Source organism: Drosophila sechellia, chromosome X, assembly GCF_004382195.2.
Source record: "Drosophila sechellia strain sech25 chromosome X, ASM438219v1, whole genome shotgun sequence".
Taxonomy (NCBI): domain Eukaryota; kingdom Metazoa; phylum Arthropoda; class Insecta; order Diptera; family Drosophilidae; genus Drosophila; species Drosophila sechellia.
Window position 1 is genome coordinate 6363703 of NC_045954.1, and position 21160 is coordinate 6384862.

The window sequence follows — 21160 nt, forward strand, 5'->3', positions numbered from 1 at the left end:
GCTCTTGAATAGCTGGCATCCCTGCGCACAGGCGTTGCCACCCCCAAGCAACTGTCAGAAAAAGGCGCCAAAAACTAGCAAAGCACGCAGCTGTAAACATTCGCAAGAAACGAAAGCAATCTCGGAATTTAGCGCGCATTTCACCAGTTTGAAGCAAGAAGTGACCCAAAATGGATGTGGCAGATGCTCAGGTTGGCCAGCTGCGCGTGAAAGACGAGGTGGGCATTCGAGCCCAGAAGTTGTTCCAGGATTTCCTCGAGGAATTCAAGGAGGATGGCGAGATCAAGTACACGCGCCCAGCAGCCAGCTTGGAATCCCCGGATCGCTGCACCCTGGAGGTCAGCTTCGAGGATGTGGAGAAATACGATCAGAATCTGGCTACCGCCATCATCGAGGAGTACTACCACATCTATTCGTTCCTCTGCCAATCCGTTTCGAACTACGTGAAGGACCGGATTGGACTGAAGACCCAGAAGGATTGCTATGTGGCCTTCACAGAGGTGCCGACGCGTCACAAGGTTCGCGATCTGACCACCTCCAAGATCGGCACCCTCATCCGCATCTCCGGCCAGGTGGTGCGCACCCATCCCGTCCATCCTGAGCTCGTTTCCGGCGTCTTCATGTGCCTCGATTGCCAGACGGAGATTCGGAACGTAGAGCAGCAGTTCAAGTTCACCAATCCCACCATTTGTCGCAATCCCGTGTGCTCCAATCGCAAGCGTTTCATGCTGGATGTGGAGAAGAGTCTGTTCTTGGACTTTCAAAAGATTCGCATCCAGGAGACGCAAGCCGAGCTGCCGCGTGGCTGTATTCCCCGCGCGGTGGAGATTATCCTGCGTTCGGAGCTGGTGGAGACAGTTCAGGCTGGCGATCGCTATGATTTCACGGGCACTCTGATCGTAGTGCCCGATGTGAGTGTCCTGGCCGGAGTGGGCACACGAGCGGAGAATGGTTCGCGCCACAAGCCTGGTGAGGGCATGGATGGCGTCACTGGCCTGAAAGCCCTGGGCATGCGGGAGCTCAACTATCGGATGGCCTTCCTCGCCTGCAGTGTTCAGGCAACGACAGCACGTTTTGGCGGCACCGATCTGCCCATGTCGGAGGTGACAGCCGAGGATATGAAGAAGCAGATGACAGATGCCGAGTGGCACAAGATCTACGAGATGTCCAAGGATCGCAATCTCTACCAGAATTTAATTAGCAGCCTCTTTCCCTCGATCTACGGCAACGATGAGGTCAAGCGGGGCATTCTTCTGCAGCAATTCGGTGGCGTTGCAAAGACCACCACCGAAAAGACATCGCTTCGTGGCGACATCAATGTGTGCATCGTGGGCGATCCCAGCACGGCCAAGTCGCAGTTCCTCAAGCAGGTATCCGACTTCTCGCCGCGTGCGATCTACACCTCTGGCAAGGCATCCTCGGCAGCGGGCTTAACCGCTGCGGTTGTGCGCGACGAGGAGTCCTTTGACTTTGTCATCGAGGCGGGCGCCCTCATGTTGGCCGACAATGGCATTTGCTGCATTGACGAGTTCGATAAGATGGATCAGCGCGACCAGGTGGCCATTCACGAGGCGATGGAGCAGCAGACTATATCGATTGCACGCGCCGGCGTACGAGCCACACTCAATGCGCGCACATCGATTCTGGCCGCCGCCAATCCCATTAATGGGCGCTACGATCGCTCCAAGAGTCTGCAGCAGAACATTCAGCTATCGGCACCGATTATGTCGCGTTTCGATCTGTTCTTCATCCTCGTGGACGAATGCAATGAGGTGGTGGACTATGCCATTGCTCGCAAGATCGTTGATCTGCACTCGAACATCGAGGAGTCCGTGGAGCGGGCATATACGCGCGAAGATGTCCTTCGCTACGTGACATTTGCGCGGCAATTTAAGCCGGTAATCAGCCAGGAGGCCGGACACATGCTGGTCGAGAACTACGGCCATTTGAGGCAGCGCGATACGGGCACGTCGGGCAGGAGCACCTGGAGGATAACGGTGCGGCAGCTGGAGTCCATGATTCGACTGAGCGAGGCCATGGCCAAGCTGGAGTGCTCGAATCGCGTGCTGGAGCGACACGTCAAGGAGGCCTTCCGTTTGCTCAACAAGTCCATCATTCGCGTGGAGCAACCGGACATTCATTTGGATGACGACGAGGGTCTGGACATGGACGATGGCATTCAGCAGGACATCGACATGGAGAACAATGGAGCAGCGGCCAATGTGGATGAGAACAATGGTATGGACACCTCCGGCAGCGGCGCCGTGCAGAAGAAGAAGTTCACGCTTTCGTTCGAGGACTACAAGAATCTGTCCACCATGCTGGTGCTGCACATGCGCGCCGAGGAGGCACGCTGCGAGGTGGAGGGCAACGATACGGGCATCAAGCGCAGCAATGTGGTCACCTGGTATCTGGAGCAGGTGGCGGACCAAATCGAATCCGAGGATGAGCTAATCTCGCGCAAAAACCTCATCGAAAAGCTGATCGATCGCCTCATCTATCACGATCAGGTCATTATTCCGCTCAAGACATCCACGCTGAAGCCGAGGATCCCGGCACAAAAGGATTTAGTGGAGGAGGAAGATCCCCTGCTGGTGGTGCATCCCAACTACGTTGTGGAGTGATCCCAGCCGGTCAACAGCTACTATGCCCTAAATCTAGCTAGTTAAGTTTCTGTTTCCGCGTCTTGCTTTTTTTTGCTCACCCAAACGATGCATTTAGCAGTAAGTTTAGAGTTTAGAGACATTATTGAAACCCATTAAGGATTTCTTGGTTCAGTTACGTTCCAAATCATTCATGTTTTCACCGAAATAAACGTTCATCTCAACATTCATTTCGTTTGTGTCGCTCATTGAGAAGGGAATGGAAAATGCGACCCACCATGCGCAGTCAAAATGATAGCAAATCCATGTTTTAGCTTGGTTTCCATTCATTTTAATTGTATAGATGCGTTGATTAATTGCCTATGAAATAAAAACGAGGCGCGCAGAGCGATCGAGGGCGTGATACAATCTACTTCTCGAAGGTGTAGTGCTTGACGCCAGGGCTGGGATATTGCTTGGCGGCCACGGGGCGGTACATCTTCTTGTCATCCAGCCAGTAGTAGAGGGCCAGGCAGCCGGACATCACGCCCAGGAAGCAGGCAAAGTAGTACGCGTTGCTGTAGCGCAGCGGTTCGGCCTGCGACCAGCGATCCTCGCTGTACAAATCATGATCCGCCGAAATCTGCAATGGAAATGCATCAGGGTTTGACTCTTTTCATGCAGCTGCTGCTAGCTGGTGCTGTTCGGGCTTACGGGCTCGTGTTGGTTGCGCTTGTGCTCCGGATAGTCCCAGGGATAGTATGAGTCCTTGGCCTCCACACCCAGACCGCCGCCCACTTTGGGATAATCTCCGTAGCCCAGACCGTCGTCAGCATACGGCTTGTACTCCTCGGGCAGCAGATAGTACTTCTTAGCCGCCGCCAGCCGCTCCTTCTCCGTCTGTGGATACGGACCCGGCTTGTAGTCCTTGTTCCAGCCAGCCACTAGAACGGAAATGGCGAGTTTGTAGCCATTCGGTGCATGCAAAAGTTACGTAAACAAAACAGTGGGGCAGGTTGCACGGTTGCCAGCGCAGCCCCGATTCACACTTACTGCTGCGGATCGCCTGGCGAGCCACGGCGGGATTGGCGGCGCACAGCTTTTGGGCCAGGCACACGGTTTTCACAAACGCCGACATTGCAGGCTCGTTTCCACTAAAAAAGAAGTTTTAAAAAAAAGTTCCCAAGAAGTTACGATTCCCGAAAAAACAGCTGTTCGCCTGCGGATGGCACACAAACGATAGGCTACAGTGCCGCAGCCGTCTGCTATCGATAGTTGTGGCGACCAATAGTTGTAGTTTCAAAAAAACAAAAATGACTATCAACAGATTTTAAATTTGTAAGCTATGGAATAATAATTATACAGTACTAAGGTAACTAAGTGTTTCTTCAAAATATTTAGGATTTTTGCTTCTCAATCTTTATGAGCATAGGCATAACTCGGTACAAAGTCGATAAGAGCAATCGATGGCCCGATAGCTCTCACCCGCGCATTGAGGTGCTTTTGTTGTTTTTTTGATGTTGGTGTTGTTGTGGTGGGCTCGTCCGTGAAAGATCACTTGCTTGCAAACTTATTTATTAATTACCGACTAAGGAATAAGCGTAGACATGGTGCTACCGTTATTGCAGCGCTCCACGCTTCGCGGCGTTCAACAAATGACGAAACCCTGGGCAGCCATTGGAAGTTTGCGTCTGGTAAGGATTGCAAGTGCTGTGCAAATTGGATATTTATTTCGCAGCGAGATGGCAAAAATATTGTGCCTTATGTAATGCTAGATTCGCCCATGCAGCAGCTAATAACTCCAAAAAGTGTTATTTTGATTGTAAACAAGGCGCGGCGGGCAGAAATGCCAATGAAAAGTGCACAAATGCCGGCGTTTCGTAATCATTACACAATGGAAGGTGGAAGCGAGCGACTTCCAGACGCTGGAACGGAGGTTCCAATTGGCACACCACTGCGACCACTTGTGGACCAACTCCAATTGGCGCGCGGCTCCAATTGGAAGCCGTCGCATTGATTTTTTCACTCAATTTTCGCACACGTATTTTATTTCTATTTCGCACTCAAATCACATGATTGAAAACAAAACAAACTCACAGCGTTGAAAAAAACAGGGAAAAGAGAGAATCATAAACTCGCGAAACGAGTTGTAATTCAAGAAATTGTGCTAGTCAGCGAATTCTTGTTTGTTTTTGTTTTTTCGGCAGTTGAATTAAAACCGGTTAATTATATATGGTACTAGATGAATGCCGACCACTGTAATACACTCCCGATTATTCAGATAATGCTGCATATAAAACATATGAATATAAAGCACTAGATAGTAGCTACAGTCCGGCGTAAATTCCACCCATAAATCCAAGAAACAGCGCTGGTCACATGAATAGCACTAGAAATACAAAGTTCGGATGAGTCTGTTTTTATAGAAGTGATAATATATACTAATAATATTGCAACTATTGCCAACTGAAGTATACATACATATGCACATGCATAGTTTGAGATGCTCGCACTACTTTTGTGCCCCGTGCTGTGCGCACCCCATGCGAAGTTTGGTCTTTCATATTCAGCACCCGATGCTCGGCATTGAATTCCCTCTTTTACACCTCCACCAATTCCGCGGCAGTTCGCTCGTTGGGAGCGCTCTTTCAAGAATCTGTTCGCTGTACACTCGGCTTTTTGATTTGATTCCATAGCTTATCGCCTCCGCCTTTCAATGCCCGAGCACGCTTCAGTTAACTTCGAGCAGCAGCCGTCGTCGAGTGGTCGTCCTCTGATTTGTTCACTCTGATTTCCATAGTCTCAACTTACTTACTATCTGCCATCCGCATCTGAAATGGTCTGCCCCTGTTTACTTACTGATATTGTCGCCACTCTTATCGGTTTCATTCGCATCGACAGGCCTCCCAGGAGTTTCGTGTGGAGAGCGACACCTTCGGCGAACTGAAGGTGCCTGCGGATAAGTACTATGGCGCCCAGACGATGCGTTCCCAGATCAATTTCCCCATCGGCGGAGCCACCGAACGGATGCCCGTAAGTAGTGCTTCACTGCCTCCACGTACGTATGTAATTCCCACGAAAATCTTTCGAAAGTATTTAAAAGTCAGCATTGAAGGTTCAAAAAGCAGCAAGGTCTAGCTAATTACTATGTAAATTATGGCTTAAATTAAGCTTCTATTACGGAAAGCAGAACAAATAGTGAATGCTAGTTCTATTAGTTTGTTCAATGTAATTCAGAGTCTAAAAAATGTATTTACTTCATTAACATAACATTCAAGTAAACGCATTTAAAGCAGCTAAAACTCTCGTTAATCCCCGCCAGAAACCCGTGGTGCAGGCCATGGGCATCCTGAAGAAGGCCGCCGCCGAGGTTAACAAGGAGTTCGGGCTGGACAGCAAGGTGAGTGAGGCGATCTCGAAGGCGGCCGACGATGTCATCTCCGGCAAGCTGTACGACGACCACTTCCCGCTGGTCATCTGGCAGACGGGCTCGGGCACACAGAGCAACATGAATGTGAATGAGGTGGGCATGAGCGGTCACTTGTCTCATTTGTATGATCTTTTCTAACTCCCAACTCGCAGGTGATCAGCAATCGTGCCATTGAGCTGCTGGGCGGCAAACTGGGCTCCAAGACGCCCGTGCATCCCAACGATCATGTGAACAAGTCGCAGAGCTCCAACGATACCTTCCCCACCGCCATTCACATCTCGGTGGCGCTGGAGCTGAACAACAACCTCAAGCCGGCGATTAAGACGCTGCACGATGCGCTGCGTGCCAAGTCGGAGGAGTTCAAGGACATCATCAAGATCGGACGCACCCACACGATGGATGCGGTGCCATTGACGCTGGGCCAGGAGTTCAGCGGCTATGCCCAGCAGTTGGCCTACGCCCAGGAGCGCATCGATGCCTGTCTGCCGCGCGTTTATGAGCTGGCTCTGGGCGGCACTGCCGTGGGAACGGGTCTTAACACACGCAAGGGATTCGCCGAGAAGTGTGCTGCGAAGATCGCCGAGCTGACCAGCCTGCCCTTCGTCACCGCGCCCAACAAGTTCGAGGCACTGGCTGCCCGCGATGCCATGGTGGAGGTGCATGGTGTCCTCAACACGATCGCCGTCAGCCTGATGAAGATCGCCAACGATATTCGTTTCCTTGGCTCCGGGCCGCGTTGCGGTTTGGGCGAGCTTTCGCTGCCGGAGAACGAGCCCGGCAGCTCCATCATGCCCGGCAAGGTGAATCCCACGCAGTGCGAGTCGCTGACAATGCTCTCCGCCCAGGTGATGGGCAATCAGGTGGCGGTGACCATCGGTGGCTCCAATGGCCACTTCGAGCTGAATGTATTCAAGCCCCTGATCGTGTCCAATGTGCTGCGCTCCATTCGGCTATTGTGTAAGCTATGACGATTACCTACTACCCCGCTGTTGGGCCTGCCAAATCAATCGAATCTTTTCCTTTTTGCAGCTGATGGCAGCAGGACCTTCACTGCCAACTGTGTGAATGGCATCCAGGCGAACCGCGAGAACATTGCCAAGATCATGAACGAGTCGCTCATGCTGGTGACCGCCCTGAATCCGCACATTGGTTACGACAAGGCGGCGAAGATCGCGAAGACGGCGCACAAGAATGGCACCACGCTCAAGGAGGAGGCCATCAATCTGGGCTACCTTACGGAGCAGCAGTTCAACGACTGGGTGCGACCCGAACAGATGCTGGGACCCAAGTGAAGTTGAGCCAAGTAGGCCGACGACGAAACCCATCATTCAACCATCGCTGTCATCGGAATCGCAGTGTGATTTTCTAGATCAGATCGTTTTGTTGTATATGAATCGCTCGGAAACACAGAACAATAATAATTGAAAATGCTGAAGCAAATCAATGGTCTGCACTTGGCTAGGCGCAATCTCTGGGTGGTTTGCAGTGGCCTCCGTGCCAAGGATGTAAGTACGCACCATGGGCGCTGGCTACTCATGCAACAAGGGGCATCTTTGCAGTGTGACAAGGGCGAAAAGGGCGGCAAGAGCAAGTTCCGCACGGAGAAGGACACCTTCGGGGAGCTAAAGGTGCCGGCGGACAAGCTGTACGGAGCTCAGACGATGCGCTCCAAGCTGAATTTTCCCATTGGCGACATAGGCGAGCGTATGCCGGTAGGCAACCTACATATTCCGGCATCTACCAAGAGCTCTGCTATAGCCATTTAATCCCCTACTGCCCGCAGATGCCGGTGATCCAGGCCATGGGCATACTGAAGAAGGCCTGTGCCGAGGTCAACAAGGATTACGGACTAGATGGCAAGGTGTCGGATGCAGTGTCCTGCGCGTGCGACGATGTCATTTCCGGGAAGCTATACAAGCAGGGTCACTTCCCATTGGTCATCTGGCAAACCGGTTCGGGCACCCAGACGAATATGAACACCAACGAGGTAAGATTGGATACGGGTAACATGAAATGTATATAGCTGGATGCTTCTCCTGCACCATTCCATTTGCAACCCTTCTAGGTGATCAGCAATGCGGCCATTAAGATGATGGGCGGCGAACTGGGCAGCAAGAAGCCGGTGCATCCCAACGATCATGTGAACAAGTCGCAGAGCTCCAACGACACCTTCCCCACCGCCATCCACATATCGGTGGGCATGGAGCTGAACGAGCGGCTTGTTCCGGCGGTTACACACTTGAGGGATGCCCTAAAGTCCAAGTCGGATGAGTTCAAGGACATCATCAAGATCGGACGCACCCACTTGATGGACGCAGTACCGCTGACCTTGGGCCAGGAGTTCAGCGGCTACACACAGCAGTTGACCAACGGTCTGGAGAGGATCAAGGGCTGTCTGCCGCGCGTTTATGAGCTGGCTCTGGGCGGCACTGCCGTGGGTACGGGTCTGAACACACGCAAGGGATTCGCTGAGAAGGTGGCCAAGCGCATTTCGGAGCTCACCTGCTTGCCCTTCGTGTCGGCGCCCAATAAGTTCGAGGCACTGGCTGCCCGCGATGCCATGGTGGAGGTGCATGGTGTGCTCAACACGATCGCCGTCAGCCTGATGAAGATCGCCAACGATATCCGACTGCTGGGATCGGGTCCGCGTTGCGGCCTGGGCGAACTAATGCTGCCGGAGAACGAGCCCGGTAGCTCCATCATGCCCGGCAAGGTGAATCCCACGCAGTGCGAATCGATGACCATGCTGTGTGCCCAGGTGATGGGTAACCAGGTGGCGGTGACCATCGGCGGCTCCAATGGGCACTTCGAGCTGAATGTATTCAAGCCCCTGGTCGTGTCCAATGTGCTGCGCTCCATTCGCTTGTTGGGTGAGTCGGAAAAGTGTTTTCCAAGTTCAAGAACATAACATAACCTTCTGCTCCCAGCTGATGGCAGCATGACCTTCAGCAAGAACTGTGTGGAGGGGCTGCAGGCTAACAAGGAGAGGATTGACAAGATCATGAACGAGTCCTTGATGCTGGTGACCGCCCTGAATCCGCACATTGGCTATGACAAGGCCGCCCTGATCGCCAAGACGGCGCACAAGAATAAGACGACCTTGAAGGAAGAGGCACTGAAGACCGGGATTACCGAGGAGCAGTTCAAAGAGTGGGTCAATCCCAAGGAGATGCTGGGACCGAAGTGATTCGCTATTCGGTTATTAAAGATTTTGTGTTAGTTTCATGTAATAAATTTATGTGTGTGCCAGGATATTCAATAGATTATTTTAATTTTTGAATTTACGGCACGAGAATAACGGTTTTTAGTTTTGAATTCACCAAATGGTTCGAGACCACACTACGCTATAGTCATTATCGATTCTGAAGATATACCGTAAGTGTGGTCACACTGGCGCCTTGCTGTTTCTAAATTATTCTTTGTTTTTATCGTAAATTCTTGTACATTTAGCTATTTTTTTTATAGCGAAATTTAAACCAAGCGAGCGTTTAAACAAGTTTTTATTGCGGTGCCCATTTTCCGAGACAAAAAAGATCCAGCTGGCCAACGATTATCTAACGACCAAATCGAATCGAAACGAAACGTTAAAGTAGGCGCATAGATTAAAATTGTCAGCCAGGCAAGTTGGAGGTCGTAAATTAACCGTTTTGTTCAGTTGAAAATAGCCCAAAATCAGTCTAGCCCACACAGATATCGAAAAAGGCGATATATCTTTGGCAAATTATTGCAAAAATAAACCCTTTCGATTCGACGATTTTGCCTTGTAGTTCTGCCACCGCCGCCCCACACTTCGCCCTGCAGCTACACCACAACCACCACCACAAACAGAACATTTATTTGCGACGCAAAAACAAAACAATCGAATCGAAACGAACCGAGCCGAACCCAAACGACAGCAGCTGTTTGGTTATCTATCGGCGCTATCGATCGCACACATGAGCAACATTGGCGGTGAAGAAGAAGAAGCAGCAGCAAGAGTTGATCACTACAAATCTTAAAAAATAGGTAAGGATTTAAATGGAATCAATAGATGGCAGACCGTTTTAGGGGCTTCATTCAGTTGCAGGCACTTGGAGCCGAGGTCTTTGTGGGCCGAAAGATGTCTGTGAGACTGCTGACCGTGCGACTGATCAAACATGGTCGCTACATTTTGCGCAGCTATTGTAAACGTGATATACACGCCAACATTTTGGACCAGAATCAATTGAAGACAAGAAGCAAGCGAGGCTTTCCCCTACCCTCCACCGCCGCCAATGTGGTACGGGTAAGTAAAGCTAACCGGATGATCAAGGCACGTCCAATTAACCCGCATCCAATCTTCGCCAGACAACGCCCCAGCAGGCGGCCAAATTGGTGGTCAATGTAGTGCCCCGCACCATCAACTCCCCCGCGGGGTCGCCGTTTAATGGCAGCGCCAGTAGCCCCACCAGCAGCAGTGGACTCTTCCGAGTGGGCCAGCATGCGCGCAAATTGTTCATCGACAACATCCTCAGCCGGGTGACCACCACCTACTCGGAGGATCTTCGCCAGCGCGCGACCCGCAAGCTATTCTTTGGCGATTCAGCGCCCTTCTTCGCCCTGATTGGCGTTAGTCTGGCCTCCGGGTCGGGTGTGCTCAGCAAGGAGGATGAACTGGAGGGCGTGTGCTGGGAGATTCGGGAGGCAGCCAGCCGGCTGCAGAACGCCTGGAATCACGACGAGATCTCCGATACGCTAGACAGCAAGTTCAGCATCGATGACTTGGAAATCGGTCCGCCCATAGCCAAAGGTTGTGCCGCTGTCGTCTATGCAGCGGGTTTCAAGAAGGATGGTGCCTCGGATGGTGCACCCCTGCATCCCGATGCGTCGTCTCCGCCGCCGCAGGCAACGCCAGCCTTTGCGCCGAATAGCTGGAGTACCCACGAGATGATGTCTCCCCTGCAGAACATGTCGCGCTTTGTTCACAACTTTGGCGGCTCTGTGGACAACGTCTTCCACTACAGTCAGCCATCGGCGGCCAGTGATTTCGTGGGCGCCCAGGCGAGGGAACAGGACCAGCAGCACCAGGAGCAACAGCAGCAACAGGACCAGGAGCCAAACAGCAGTGCCTTCAATGTGGTAAATACATACACATGTAAATTTAAATCTGCATGGCAACTTGACTCCACGTCTTTGCTTTAACTTGCAGACTTCGCCAGCGAATTCAAACATCAACAGCTCTGTGGACAGCTATCCACTGGCACTCAAAATGATGTTCAACTACGACATCCAGAGCAACGCCCTGTCCATCCTGCGTGCCATGTACAAGGAGACGGTACCGGCCCGCCAGCGCGGCATGAATGAGGCCTCCGATGAGTGGGAACGTTTGCTCCAGAATCAAACCGTTCACCTGCCACCGCATCCCAACATTGTCTGTATGTTTGGCTTCTTTTGCGACGAGGTGCGCAACTTTCCCGATGGACATCTCCTGTATCCGGTGGCGCAGCCGCAACGCATCAATCCGCAGGGCTATGGCCGAAATATGTCGCTGTATCTGCTGATGAAACGCTACGATCACAGTCTTCGCGGCTTGCTCGATAGCCAGGATCTGAGCACGCGCAACCGCATCCTGCTGCTGGCCCAAATGCTCGAGGCTGTCAACCATTTGAGTCGTCACGGCGTTGCCCACCGTGACCTAAAGTCCGATAATGTGCTTATCGAACTGCAGGTCGATGCGGCTCCGGTGCTGGTGCTCTCCGACTTTGGCTGCTGTCTGGCGGACAAGGTGCATGGCCTGCGCCTGCCGTACGTTTCGCAAGACGTCGACAAGGGCGGCAATGCGGCGTTGATGGCGCCGGAGATCTTCAATACGATGCCCGGTCCGTTTGCCGTACTTAATTACGGCAAGGCAGATCTGTGGGCCTGCGGTGCCCTGGCCTACGAGATCTTTGGCAATCGCAATCCGTTCTATTCGAACAGTGGTGGGCTGGCGCGCGAACGCGGTGAGATGACGCTTTCGCTGAGGAACAGCGATTACCGGCAGGACCAACTGCCGCCAATGAGCGATACCTGCCCGCCGCTGCTGCAACAGCTGGTCTACAACATCCTCAATCCCAACCCGTCCAAGCGGGTCAGTCCGGATATTGCAGCAAATGTAGTGCAGCTGTTCCTCTGGGCTCCGTCCAATTGGCTTAAGGCGGGCGGCATGCCCAACAGTCCGGAGGTGAGTCGCACCATACGATACCACATCAGCATCGTTTTAAGCTAATTATGATTTCTTTTACAGATCCTCCAGTGGCTGCTTTCGCTGACCACCAAGATTATGTGCGAGGGTCGTCCACAGATGGGCGCCGGATTGATGCCAGCGGCCAGCTCTGGCAATAGGCGCGCCTATGTGGAGTACCTGCTCATATGCAGCTTTCTGGCACGCGCACGCCTGCGTCGCATTCGCGGTGCCCTCAACTGGATCCAGAATGTGGTGGCGTAGGATAAAAGCCTTCTACTTGTTACTCTGAGAAAATCAAATGGAAAAGCGTGTGATACCTATATTTTACATATGTATTTATAAATGAAATCAAAATTAACGCCAAAAGCACGCCTCCGGTACAATAATTATTGACCCTCCCCAAAATCTTCATAATCCTTCATCTTCTCCAGCAACCCACAAATTTTCGCGTACAGCGCCTTCTGGTTGGCCAAATTCTTCTCGAGCTTTTCATTCACTTGCTTCATCCGCATTTTAAGTACCGAAATCTCCTCCGAGGCCTTTTGCTCCTCCAGCTCGTTATGCATATTGAGATTGGTCTCGTTTAATTCTGCGATGTTGTCGGTAGCCTGATCCAGGATATCCTCAGCGTCCAACTTTTTGGGAGTGGGTGGGGTATCCTGTGCGGAGTACAATCAGGAGTTTATTAAGTCCGCAGGACCTCTACGTTTAGTACTTACCATGACTAAGCAGTTCAAGTTCCTTCACTTCTCTGAATTTGAAAACTTCGAATTAATCAAAGTAAATGCGGTGACAGAACCTACGATAAACGAACCAGGGCTGAGCCGATTGCATGGGTTATCGATTGCGTGCCAGGGATAATGGCAGTTTAAAAACTTAGGACATCCCAAATGCCCTGAATAATTCTGTTTTCCCCCAAACTATTATACAAACTATCGATAAATGAAAAACTAAGCCAGCAAATGTTTTGTTTTCGTTTAGATTTTAGTTGCAAAACATAATATAACCTACAAAGAACGAATTCATTTGCTTATATCCACACGACTCACACACAACGTGTGATCATAAAAGGAGCAAGTGGCCATGGTCAAGGACGCATCGTCCTTGTTTTGCCATGGTGCCCAATCGGCGCCGTAGCAGATGCTCTTGTGCTCCTCATAGGCGCCCAGTAAACTCAGGCCAGTTGCCGCGACATCCAGCTGCACCACGCTAAAGTTGGTGTACATGCAGGCGGCCAGGATGATATCGGGCTGGCCAGGATGCGGCTTCAGCCTCCAGATGCCTCCGCTCAAGTCCAGTTCCGCCAGTGATCGCTTCATCGATCTGGTGTCGAAGAGACGCAGCTGCTCATCATAGCTACCCGTGAGCAGATGGTTTTCGTGCCGCGGATGACTTAGCAGACAAGTGACTCCAGCCATGTGCGCCCGGTTGGTCCACGCACGCTGCTCGGTGCGCAGATCGTGCGCCATGAGCAGCATATCGTCGCCACCGCTGTACAGAAGGTGCGGTGACCAGCGATCGAAGGCACAGGTCCAAGCCTCAAAGCCATGGGACAACCACGACCGTTCGCGGATTATCTCACCCTGTGATGAGTAGCGCAATAGATTCAGGCCGCCTTTGGAATCGGAGATGGCCAGTCGGATGTGCTTCCCGTCATGTTGCCAGTCTAGGGCCAGCGCCAATGGCGCTTCCTCCTGCGACTCCTGCTCCGCCAGGCTAAAACACGTGCGCCTGTGCAGTTGCTGCGCATCCTGGAGAAACTCGTAGATTTCCAGTTGGCCCAAAGAGTTGACCGTGGCCAGGTAGGGATTACACTCACTGCTCCAGGCCGGCAGCCACTTCATGTCCAGAATGGCAGACGTTTCGATGCACTGTAGCCGCTCCAGGCGGCAATTTTCCTCTTTAAACTGGTACAAATAAACGCGACCCTTGCGTGGACGCTTGCCTGAAGTCTCTGCCGCTGCCTCACCCTCCTCCTGGACCAGCTGATAGGTGCCGCATGCGAAGAAACCCGTTGCCGCATCATAGTGTGTCAGCCACTCCACAGAATCCGCCGAATATTCCGTATCTTCGCTGTGGAGCGTTGTAAACATGTTTATGAAAAGCTATTATCGGTCATCGATAACCGATAGCCACTAGCTGACCATCTGTCTAATACATCGCTGCCAATCGACTTTGTTTGCTTATTTAAAAAATTAATAGTTAATACATGCAACTACTTAGGGCTCTGTTTTGTGAGGCTTGTGGGCGTTAGAGTGGACTTGGCTACATGGGACCAACATGCACTGCGTCTATGTCTCTAGAATCTGTATGCCGAATCTCAACATTCTAGCTCTTGTAGCTCCTGAAATCTCGACGTTCATATGTACAGACGGACATGGCCAGATCGACTCAGCTATTGATCCTGATTAAGAATGTATACTTTAAATGGTCGAAAACGCTTCCTTCTGCCTGGTACAAAGGATGAGTGTGAGCCAGCGGCAGAGACTTCAGGTAAGCGTCCACGCAAGGGTCTCGTTTATTTGTACCAGTTTAAAAAGGAAAACTGCCGCTTGGAGCGGGTACAGTGAATCGAAACCTCTGCCATTCTGGACATGAAGTGGCTGCCGGCCTGGAGCCGGTCACGCTCAACTCTTTTTACGAGTTTCTCCAGGATGCTAAGCAACTGCAGAGGCGCTTTTTTTTTTAGCCAAAACTATTTTTAAGCTGCCATCATCCCTGGCAGGCAATCGATAACGCATGCAACCGGCTCAGCCCTGGTGCGGTTATCGTAAGTTCTGTCAGCGCATTTTCATTCGAAGTTTGCGAATTCAGAGAAGTGAAGGAACTTGAACTGCTTAGTCATGGTAAGTACTAAACGTAGAGGTCCTGCGGACTTAATAAACTCCTGATTGTACTCCGCACAGGATACCCCACCCAATCCCAAAAAGTTGAACGCCGAGGATATCCTGGATCAGGCTACCGACAACATCGCAGAATTAAACGAGACCAATCTCAATATGTATAACGAGTTGGAGGAGCAAAAGGACCCGGAGGAGAAGATTTCGGTACTTAAAATGCGGATGAAAGAGGTGAATGAAAGGCTCGACGAGAATTTGGCCAAACAGGAGGAAGTACAGGCGAAACTGCGCAAAGTGCTGAAGAAGATGAAGGATTGTAAAGATTTTGAGGAGGGTCAATAATTAATGTACCGGAGGCGTGCTTTTGATTTCATTTATAAATACATATGTAAAATATAGGTATCACACGCTTTTCCATTTGATTTTCTCAGAGTAACAAGTAGAAGGCTTTTATCCTACGCCACCACATTCTGGATCCAGTTGAGGGCGCCGCGAATGCGACGCAGGCGGGCGCGTGCCAGAAAGCTGCATATGAGCAGGTACTCCACATAGGCGCGCCTATTGCCAGACTGGCGCCCATCTGTGGACGACCCTCGCACATAATCTAGGTGGTCAGCGAAAGCAGCCACTGGAGGATCTGTAAAAGAAATCATAATAAGCTTAAAACTGATAGGTGCCGCATGCGAAGAAACCCGTTGCCGCATCATAGTGTGTCAGCCACTCCACAGAATCCGCCGAATATTCCGTATCTTCGCTGTGGAGCGTTGTAAACATGTTTATGAAAAGCTATTATCAGTCATCGATAACCGATAGCCACTAGCTGACCATCTGTCTAATACATCGCTGCCAATCGACTTTGTTTGCTTATTTAAAAAATTAATAGTTAATACATGCAACTACTTAGGGCTCTGTTTTGTGAGGCTTGTGGGCGTTAGAGTGGACTTGGCTACATGGGACCAACATGCACTGCGTCTATGTCTCTAGAATCTGTATGCCGAATCTCAACATTCTAGCTCTTGTAGCTCCTGAAATCTCGACGTTCATATGTACAGACGGACATGGCCAGATCGACTCAGCTATTGATCCTGATTAAGAATGTATACTTTAAATGGTCGAAAACGCTTCCTTCTGCCTGGTACAAAGGATGAGTGTGAGCCAGCGGCAGAGACTTCAGGTAAGCGTCCACGCAAGGGTCTCGTTTATTTGTACCAGTTTAAAAAGGAAAACTGCCGCTTGGAGCGGGTACAGTGAATCGAAACCTCTGCCATTCTGGACATGAAGTGGCTGCCGGCCTGGAGCCGGTCACGCTCAACTCTTTTTACGAGTTTCTCCAGGATGCTAAGCAACTGCAGAGGCGCTTTTTTTTTTTAGCCAAAACTATTTTTAAGCTGCCATCATCCCTGGCAGGCAATCGATAACGCATGCAACCGGCTCAGCCCTGGTGCGGTTATCGTAAGTTCTGTCAGCGCATTTTCATTCGAAGTTTGCGAATTCAGAGAAGTGAAGGAACTTGAACTGCTTAGTCATGGTAAGTACTAAACGTAGAGGTCCTGCGGACTTAATAAACTCCTGATTGTACTCCGCACAGGATACCCCACCCAATCCCAAAAAGTTGAACGCCGAGGATATCCTGGATCAGGCTACCGACAACATCGCAGAATTAAACGAGACCAATCTCAATATGTATAACGAGTTGGAGGAGCAAAAGGACCCGGAGGAGAAGATTTCGGTACTTAAAATGCGGATGAAAGAGGTGAATGAAAGGCTCGACGAGAATTTGGCCAAACAGGAGGAAGTACAGGCGAAACTGCGCAAAGTGCTGAAGAAGATGAAGGATTGTAAAGATTTTGAGGAGGGTCAATAATTAATGTACCGGAGGCGTGCTTTTGATTTCATTTATAAATACATATGTAAAATATAGGTATCACACGCTTTTCCATTTGATTTTCTCAGAGTAACAAGTAGAAGGCTTTTATCCTACGCCACCACATTCTGGATCCAGTTGAGGGCGCCGCGAATGCGACGCAGGCGGGCGCGTGCCAGAAAGCTGCATATGAGCAGGTACTCCACATAGGCGCGCCTATTGCCAGACTGGCGCCCATCTGTGGACGACCCTCGCACATAATCTAGGTGGTCAGCGAAAGCAGCCACTGGAGGATCTGTAAAAGAAATCATAATAAGCTTAAAACTGATAGGTGCCGCATGCGAAGAAACCCGTTGCCGCATCATAGTGTGTCAGCCACTCCACAGAATCCGCCGAATATTCCGTATCTTCGCTGTGGAGCGTTGTAAACATGTTTATGAAAAGCTATTATCAGTCATCGATAACCGATAGCCACTAGCTGACCATCTGTCTAATACATCGCTGCCAATCGACTTTGTTTGCTTATTTAAAAAATTAATAGTTAATACATGCAACTACTTAGGGCTCTGTTTTGTGAGGCTTGTGGGCGTTAGAGTGGACTTGGCTACATGGGACCAACATGCACTGCGTCTATGTCTCTAGAATCTGTATGCCGAATCTCAACATTCTAGCTCTTGTAGCTCCTGAAATCTCGACGTTCATATGTACAGACGGACATGGCCAGATCGACTCAGCTATTGATCCTGATTAAGAATGTATACTTTAAATGGTCGAAAACGCTTCCTTCTGCCTGGTACAAAGGATGAGTGTGAGCCAGCGGCAGAGACTTCAGGTAAGCGTCCACGCAAGGGTCTCGTTTATTTGTACCAGTTTAAAAAGGAAAACTGCCGCTTGGAGCGGGTACAGTGAATCGAAACCTCTGCCATTCTGGACATGAAGTGGCTGCCGGCCTGGAGCCGGTCACGCTCAACTCTTTTTACGAGTTTCTCCAGGATGCTAAGCAACTGCAGAGGCGCTTTTTTTTTTTAGCCAAAACTATTTTTAAGCTGCCATCATCCCTGGCAGGCAATCGATAACGCATGCAACCGGCTCAGCCCTGGTGCGGTTATCGTAAGTTCTGTCAGCGCATTTTCATTCGAAGTTTGCGAATTCAGAGAAGTGAAGGAACTTGAACTGCTTAGTCATGGTAAGTACTAAACGTAGAGGTCCTGCGGACTTAATAAACTCCTGATTGTACTCCGCACAGGATACCCCACCCAATCCCAAAAAGTTGAACGCCGAGGATATCCTGGATCAGGCTACCGACAACATCGCAGAATTAAACGAGACCAATCTCAATATGTATAACGAGTTGGAGGAGCAAAAGGACCCGGAGGAGAAGATTTCGGTACTTAAAATGCGGATGAAAGAGGTGAATGAAAGGCTCGACGAGAATTTGGCCAAACAGGAGGAAGTACAGGCGAAACTGCGCAAAGTGCTGAAGAAGATGAAGGATTGTAAAGATTTTGAGGAGGGTCAATAATTAATGTACCGGAGGCGTGCTTTTGATTTCATTTATAAATACATATGTAAAATATAGGTATCACACGCTTTTCCATTTGATTTTCTCAGAGTAACAAGTAGAAGGCTTTTATCCTACGCCACCACATTCTGGATCCAGTTGAGGGCGCCGCGAATGCGACGCAGGCGGGCGCGTGCCAGAAAGCTGCATATGAGCAGGTACTCCACATAGGCGCGCCTATTGCCAGACTGGCGCCCATCTGTGGACGACCCTCGCACATAATCTAGGTGGTCAGCGAAAGCAGCCACTGGAGGATCTGTAAAAGAAATCATAATAAGCTTAAAACGATGCTGATGTGGAATCGTATTGAAGATCTCCGGCGCCATCAACAACGCATTGCCGCCGTTGTCGACGTCGTGCGAAACTTCACAGTCGCAGCACCAAACGCTAGAGGAGATAAGTGTGGATGACATGCTAGCCAGGAAGTCAGGTGTTAGAAGCACAATACTCAATAAGAATATTTTTATACCCGTTACTCGTAGAGTAAAAGGTTATACTAGATTTGTTAAAAAGTACTAGTATAACCTTTACCAAAGACACTAGAATAACAAGATGCGTAACGGCCATACATTCGTTTGGCACTATGCAGCCACTTATTTGGTGAAGGCCAAATTTGCTCTCTTTCCGCTCGCTGACGCTGAGAGCGTAAGAAATTTAAAATGATATAATAAATTTGCTTGCTTGTGTGAGTAAAAACAAGAGACGAGAACGCGTATATGTGTGCGTGTTGTGCTAGAAGACGATTTTCGGGCCGAAATCAATTCTGATCGAAGAAACGAATTTACATATTTGAAGTTTTGGCCAATTTCGTAGCAATATCGTAGCAATGAATATTATAATTTAAAAATTTTTTAAATTCGTTTGTTAAGATCGCCGCTCGAATTAGCTACCTTTTACATATTTATATTTATGTTGATAATTAATTATGTGTAATATATATACACTACCTTTATTTGTGCACTAATGCTCAACAACAAATTTTTTTATACACATTTGTTTTTTATTATTTTTAAAAGTATTTCAAAAACTTTAATGTGTATTTTACAAATATTAATAAAAAGATCAGATGGTGCCCTTAGTTTTCCGAAATATTAAGAATTTAAGTAATACAAATTAATAAAATAAATAAAAATATGAAAACTGTTTATTGCAAAAGTCATATCTGGAGGCACGCAGTGCGGACACAAGCACTCAACAATCACTGCCTTAATAATTTTTCTCACGTCGCAAGCTGAATACCCTAATGACAAGTATTCTAATATAAAGTCATTTTCGAAATTTATTTTGTGATGTACATAGATTCGTCTATTACCATTTCTAAGCTTTATTTAAATAATAATAACGTTAGGGCAATGCAAAACAAGAATTTTTCGCATGGTGCCCATTGATAAAAAATAATATAGATTTCAAGTCCACGAACTTCTAAGGTGAAGGGCATATTTTGTCAAATTTACAATGCATGAGCATACGTGTACACACATACAGTTGTCTGCTATCACTGTATGCGTAGAAAAGAGCTGTAGCGCTCTCCGCTCTTTCTCTCTCGAACAAAAACTCGAGAGAGCCTGGAGCCACCCCTAGAGCCACGGCCAAAAAATCGCGTGCCAAAAATGTGTACGCATCTTGTTGTCTTTGGTTTTAAGCTAATTATGATTTCTTTTACAGATCCTCCAGTGGCTGCTTTCGCTGACCACCTAGATTATGTGCGAGGGTCGTCCACAGATGGGCGCCAGTCTGGCAATAGGCGCGCCTATGTGGAGTACCTGCTCATATGCAGCTTTCTGGCACGCGCCCGCCTGCGTCGCATTCGCGGCGCCCTCAACTGGATCCAGAATGTGGTGGCGTAGGATAAAAGCCTTCTACTTGTTACTCTGAGAAAATCAAATGGAAAAGCGTGTGATACCTATATTTTACATATGTATTTATAAATGAAATCAAAAGCACGCCTCCGGTACATTAATTATTGACCCTCTTCAAAATCTTTACAATCCTTCATCTTCTCCAGCACTTTGCGCAGTTTCGCCTGTACCGCCTCCTGTTTGGCCAAATTCTCGTCGAACTTTTCATTCACCTGTTTCATCCGCATTTTAAGTAACGAAATCTTCTTCTCCGGGTCCTTTTGCTCCTCCAACTCGTTATACATATTGAGATTGGTCTCGTTTGATTCTTCGATGTTGTCGGTAGCCTGATCCAGGCTATCCTCGGCGTACAACTTGTTGGGATTGGGTGGGGTATCCTGTGCGGAGTACAATCAGGAGTTTATTAAGTCCGCAGGACCTCTACGTTTAGTACTTACCATGACTAAGCAGTTCAAGTTCCTTCACTTCTCTGAATTCGCAAACTTCGAATGAAAATGCGCTGACAGAACTTACGATAACCGCACCAGGGCTGAGCCGGTTGCATGCGTTATCGATTGCCTGCCAGGGATGATGGCAGCTTAAAAATAGTTTTGGCTAAAACACGTGCGCCTCTGCAGTTGCTTAGCATCCTGGAGAAACTCTTAAAAAGAGTTGAGCGTGACCGGCTCCAGGCCGGCAGCCACTTCATGTCCAGAATGGCAGAGGTTTCGATTCACTGTACCCGCTCCAAGCGGCAGTTTTCCTTTTTAAACTGGTACAAATAAACGAGACCCTTGCGTGGACGCTTGGCTGAAATCTCCGCCGCTGGATCGCCCACCTCCTGGACCAGCTGATAGGTGC

The 21160-nt window shown here is 49.5% G+C and overlaps 7 protein-coding genes across 11 annotated transcripts; 4 read left to right on the forward strand and 3 right to left on the reverse strand.

The window, feature by feature from the left end:
* The first annotated feature begins 43 nt into the window (after window positions 1–43).
* LOC6612243 (DNA replication licensing factor Mcm6) lies at window positions 44–2833 on the forward strand. The gene has a single exon (XM_002036719.2). The coding sequence runs from the start codon at window positions 171–173 to the stop codon at window positions 2622–2624; it is 2454 nt and encodes an 817-aa protein (XP_002036755.1). The 5' UTR covers window positions 44–170; the 3' UTR covers window positions 2625–2833.
* An 85-nt stretch (window positions 2834–2918) lies between these two features.
* LOC6612242 (NADH dehydrogenase [ubiquinone] 1 beta subcomplex subunit 8, mitochondrial) lies at window positions 2919–3822 on the reverse strand. The gene is made up of 3 exons (XM_002036718.2): window positions 3636–3822; window positions 3297–3526; window positions 2919–3225 (listed from the first exon to the last, which is right to left on the reverse strand). Exons 1-3 carry the CDS (start codon window positions 3718–3720, stop codon window positions 3013–3015), a joined length of 528 nt encoding a protein of 175 aa, XP_002036754.1. The 5' UTR covers window positions 3721–3822; the 3' UTR covers window positions 2919–3012.
* A 277-nt stretch (window positions 3823–4099) lies between these two features.
* Window positions 4100–7440, forward strand: LOC6612241 (probable fumarate hydratase, mitochondrial). 2 transcript variants are annotated; one of them, XM_002036717.2, is made up of 5 exons: window positions 4100–4276; window positions 5484–5615; window positions 5905–6105; window positions 6165–6969; window positions 7042–7440. In XM_002036717.2, the coding sequence occupies exons 1-5, from the start codon at window positions 4190–4192 to the stop codon at window positions 7302–7304; spliced, it is 1488 nt and encodes a 495-aa protein (XP_002036753.1). In that variant the 5' UTR covers window positions 4100–4189; the 3' UTR covers window positions 7305–7440. The 2 variants fall into 2 exon arrangements, with proteins under 2 accessions (XP_002036753.1, XP_032581537.1); XM_032725646.1 differs by lacking the exon at window positions 4100–4276 and adding an exon at window positions 5326–5421.
* On the forward strand, window positions 7428–9266 carry LOC6612240 (probable fumarate hydratase, mitochondrial). Of its 2 annotated transcripts, XM_002036716.2 has the most exons (5): window positions 7428–7517; window positions 7572–7724; window positions 7796–7999; window positions 8078–8882; window positions 8940–9266. In XM_002036716.2, the coding sequence occupies exons 1-5, from the start codon at window positions 7440–7442 to the stop codon at window positions 9197–9199; spliced, it is 1500 nt and encodes a 499-aa protein (XP_002036752.2). In that variant the 5' UTR covers window positions 7428–7439; the 3' UTR covers window positions 9200–9266. The 2 variants fall into 2 exon arrangements, with proteins under 2 accessions (XP_002036752.2, XP_032581536.1); XM_032725645.1 differs by having other exon boundaries at window positions 7428–7724.
* A 134-nt stretch (window positions 9267–9400) lies between these two features.
* On the forward strand, window positions 9401–20395 carry LOC6612239. 3 transcript variants are annotated; one of them, XM_032725641.1, is made up of 6 exons: window positions 9401–10017; window positions 10073–10276; window positions 10339–11109; window positions 11180–12193; window positions 12257–12364; window positions 20216–20395. In XM_032725641.1, exons 2-6 carry the CDS (start codon window positions 10112–10114, stop codon window positions 20306–20308), a joined length of 2151 nt encoding a protein of 716 aa, XP_032581532.1. In that variant the 5' UTR covers window positions 9401–10017; window positions 10073–10111; the 3' UTR covers window positions 20309–20395. The 3 variants fall into 3 exon arrangements, with proteins under 3 accessions (XP_032581532.1, XP_032581533.1, XP_032581531.1); XM_032725642.1 differs by lacking the exon at window positions 20216–20395 and having other exon boundaries at window positions 9402–10017; window positions 10079–10276; window positions 12257–12562; XM_032725640.1 differs by lacking the exon at window positions 20216–20395 and having other exon boundaries at window positions 9403–10017; window positions 12257–12562.
* LOC6612237 (diphthine methyltransferase) lies at window positions 13162–14307 on the reverse strand. The gene has a single exon (XM_032725647.1). It carries the CDS (start codon window positions 14287–14289, stop codon window positions 13219–13221), a length of 1071 nt encoding a protein of 356 aa, XP_032581538.1. The 5' UTR covers window positions 14290–14307; the 3' UTR covers window positions 13162–13218.
* LOC6612229 lies at window positions 20366–20985 on the reverse strand. Its single transcript, XM_032725652.1, has 2 exons — window positions 20758–20985; window positions 20366–20697 (listed from the first exon to the last, which is right to left on the reverse strand). The coding sequence occupies exons 1-2, from the start codon at window positions 20758–20760 to the stop codon at window positions 20422–20424; spliced, it is 279 nt and encodes a 92-aa protein (XP_032581543.1). The 5' UTR covers window positions 20761–20985; the 3' UTR covers window positions 20366–20421.
* Between the last annotated feature and the right edge of the window lie 175 nt (window positions 20986–21160).

Excerpts from the sequence above, each read along its gene's own strand:
- LOC6612243 (XM_002036719.2), top strand. The coding sequence starts at position 171 with ATGGATGTGGCAGATGCTCAGGTTGGCCAGCTGCGCGTGAAAGACGAG.
- LOC6612242 (XM_002036718.2), bottom strand. The coding sequence starts at position 3,720 with ATGTCGGCGTTTGTGAAAACCGTGTGCCTGGCCCAAAAGCTGTGCGCC. Across the intron at positions 3,527-3,635 it reads TCGCCAGGCGATCCGCAGCA|TGGCTGGCTGGAACAAGGAC; the intron begins GTAAGTGTGAAT and ends TTTCCGTTCTAG. Across the intron at positions 3,226-3,296 it reads AGCGCAACCAACACGAGCCC|ATTTCGGCGGATCATGATTT; the intron begins GTAAGCCCGAAC and ends TTTCCATTGCAG.
- LOC6612241 (XM_002036717.2), top strand. The coding sequence starts at position 4,190 with ATGGTGCTACCGTTATTGCAGCGCTCCACGCTTCGCGGCGTTCAACAA. Across the intron at positions 4,277-5,483 it reads CCATTGGAAGTTTGCGTCTG|GCCTCCCAGGAGTTTCGTGT; the intron begins GTAAGGATTGCA and ends TCGCATCGACAG. Across the intron at positions 6,970-7,041 it reads GCGCTCCATTCGGCTATTGT|CTGATGGCAGCAGGACCTTC; the intron begins GTAAGCTATGAC and ends TCCTTTTTGCAG.
- LOC6612240 (XM_032725645.1), top strand. The coding sequence starts at position 7,440 with ATGCTGAAGCAAATCAATGGTCTGCACTTGGCTAGGCGCAATCTCTGG. Across the intron at positions 8,000-8,077 it reads CGAATATGAACACCAACGAG|GTGATCAGCAATGCGGCCAT; the intron begins GTAAGATTGGAT and ends CAACCCTTCTAG. Across the intron at positions 8,883-8,939 it reads GCGCTCCATTCGCTTGTTGG|CTGATGGCAGCATGACCTTC; the intron begins GTGAGTCGGAAA and ends TTCTGCTCCCAG.
- LOC6612239 (XM_032725641.1), top strand. The coding sequence starts at position 10,112 with ATGTCTGTGAGACTGCTGACCGTGCGACTGATCAAACATGGTCGCTAC. Across the intron at positions 11,110-11,179 it reads ACAGCAGTGCCTTCAATGTG|ACTTCGCCAGCGAATTCAAA; the intron begins GTAAATACATAC and ends TTTAACTTGCAG. Across the intron at positions 12,194-12,256 it reads GCATGCCCAACAGTCCGGAG|ATCCTCCAGTGGCTGCTTTC; the intron begins GTGAGTCGCACC and ends TTTCTTTTACAG.
- LOC6612237 (XM_032725647.1), bottom strand. The coding sequence starts at position 14,289 with ATGTTTACAACGCTCCACAGCGAAGATACGGAATATTCGGCGGATTCT.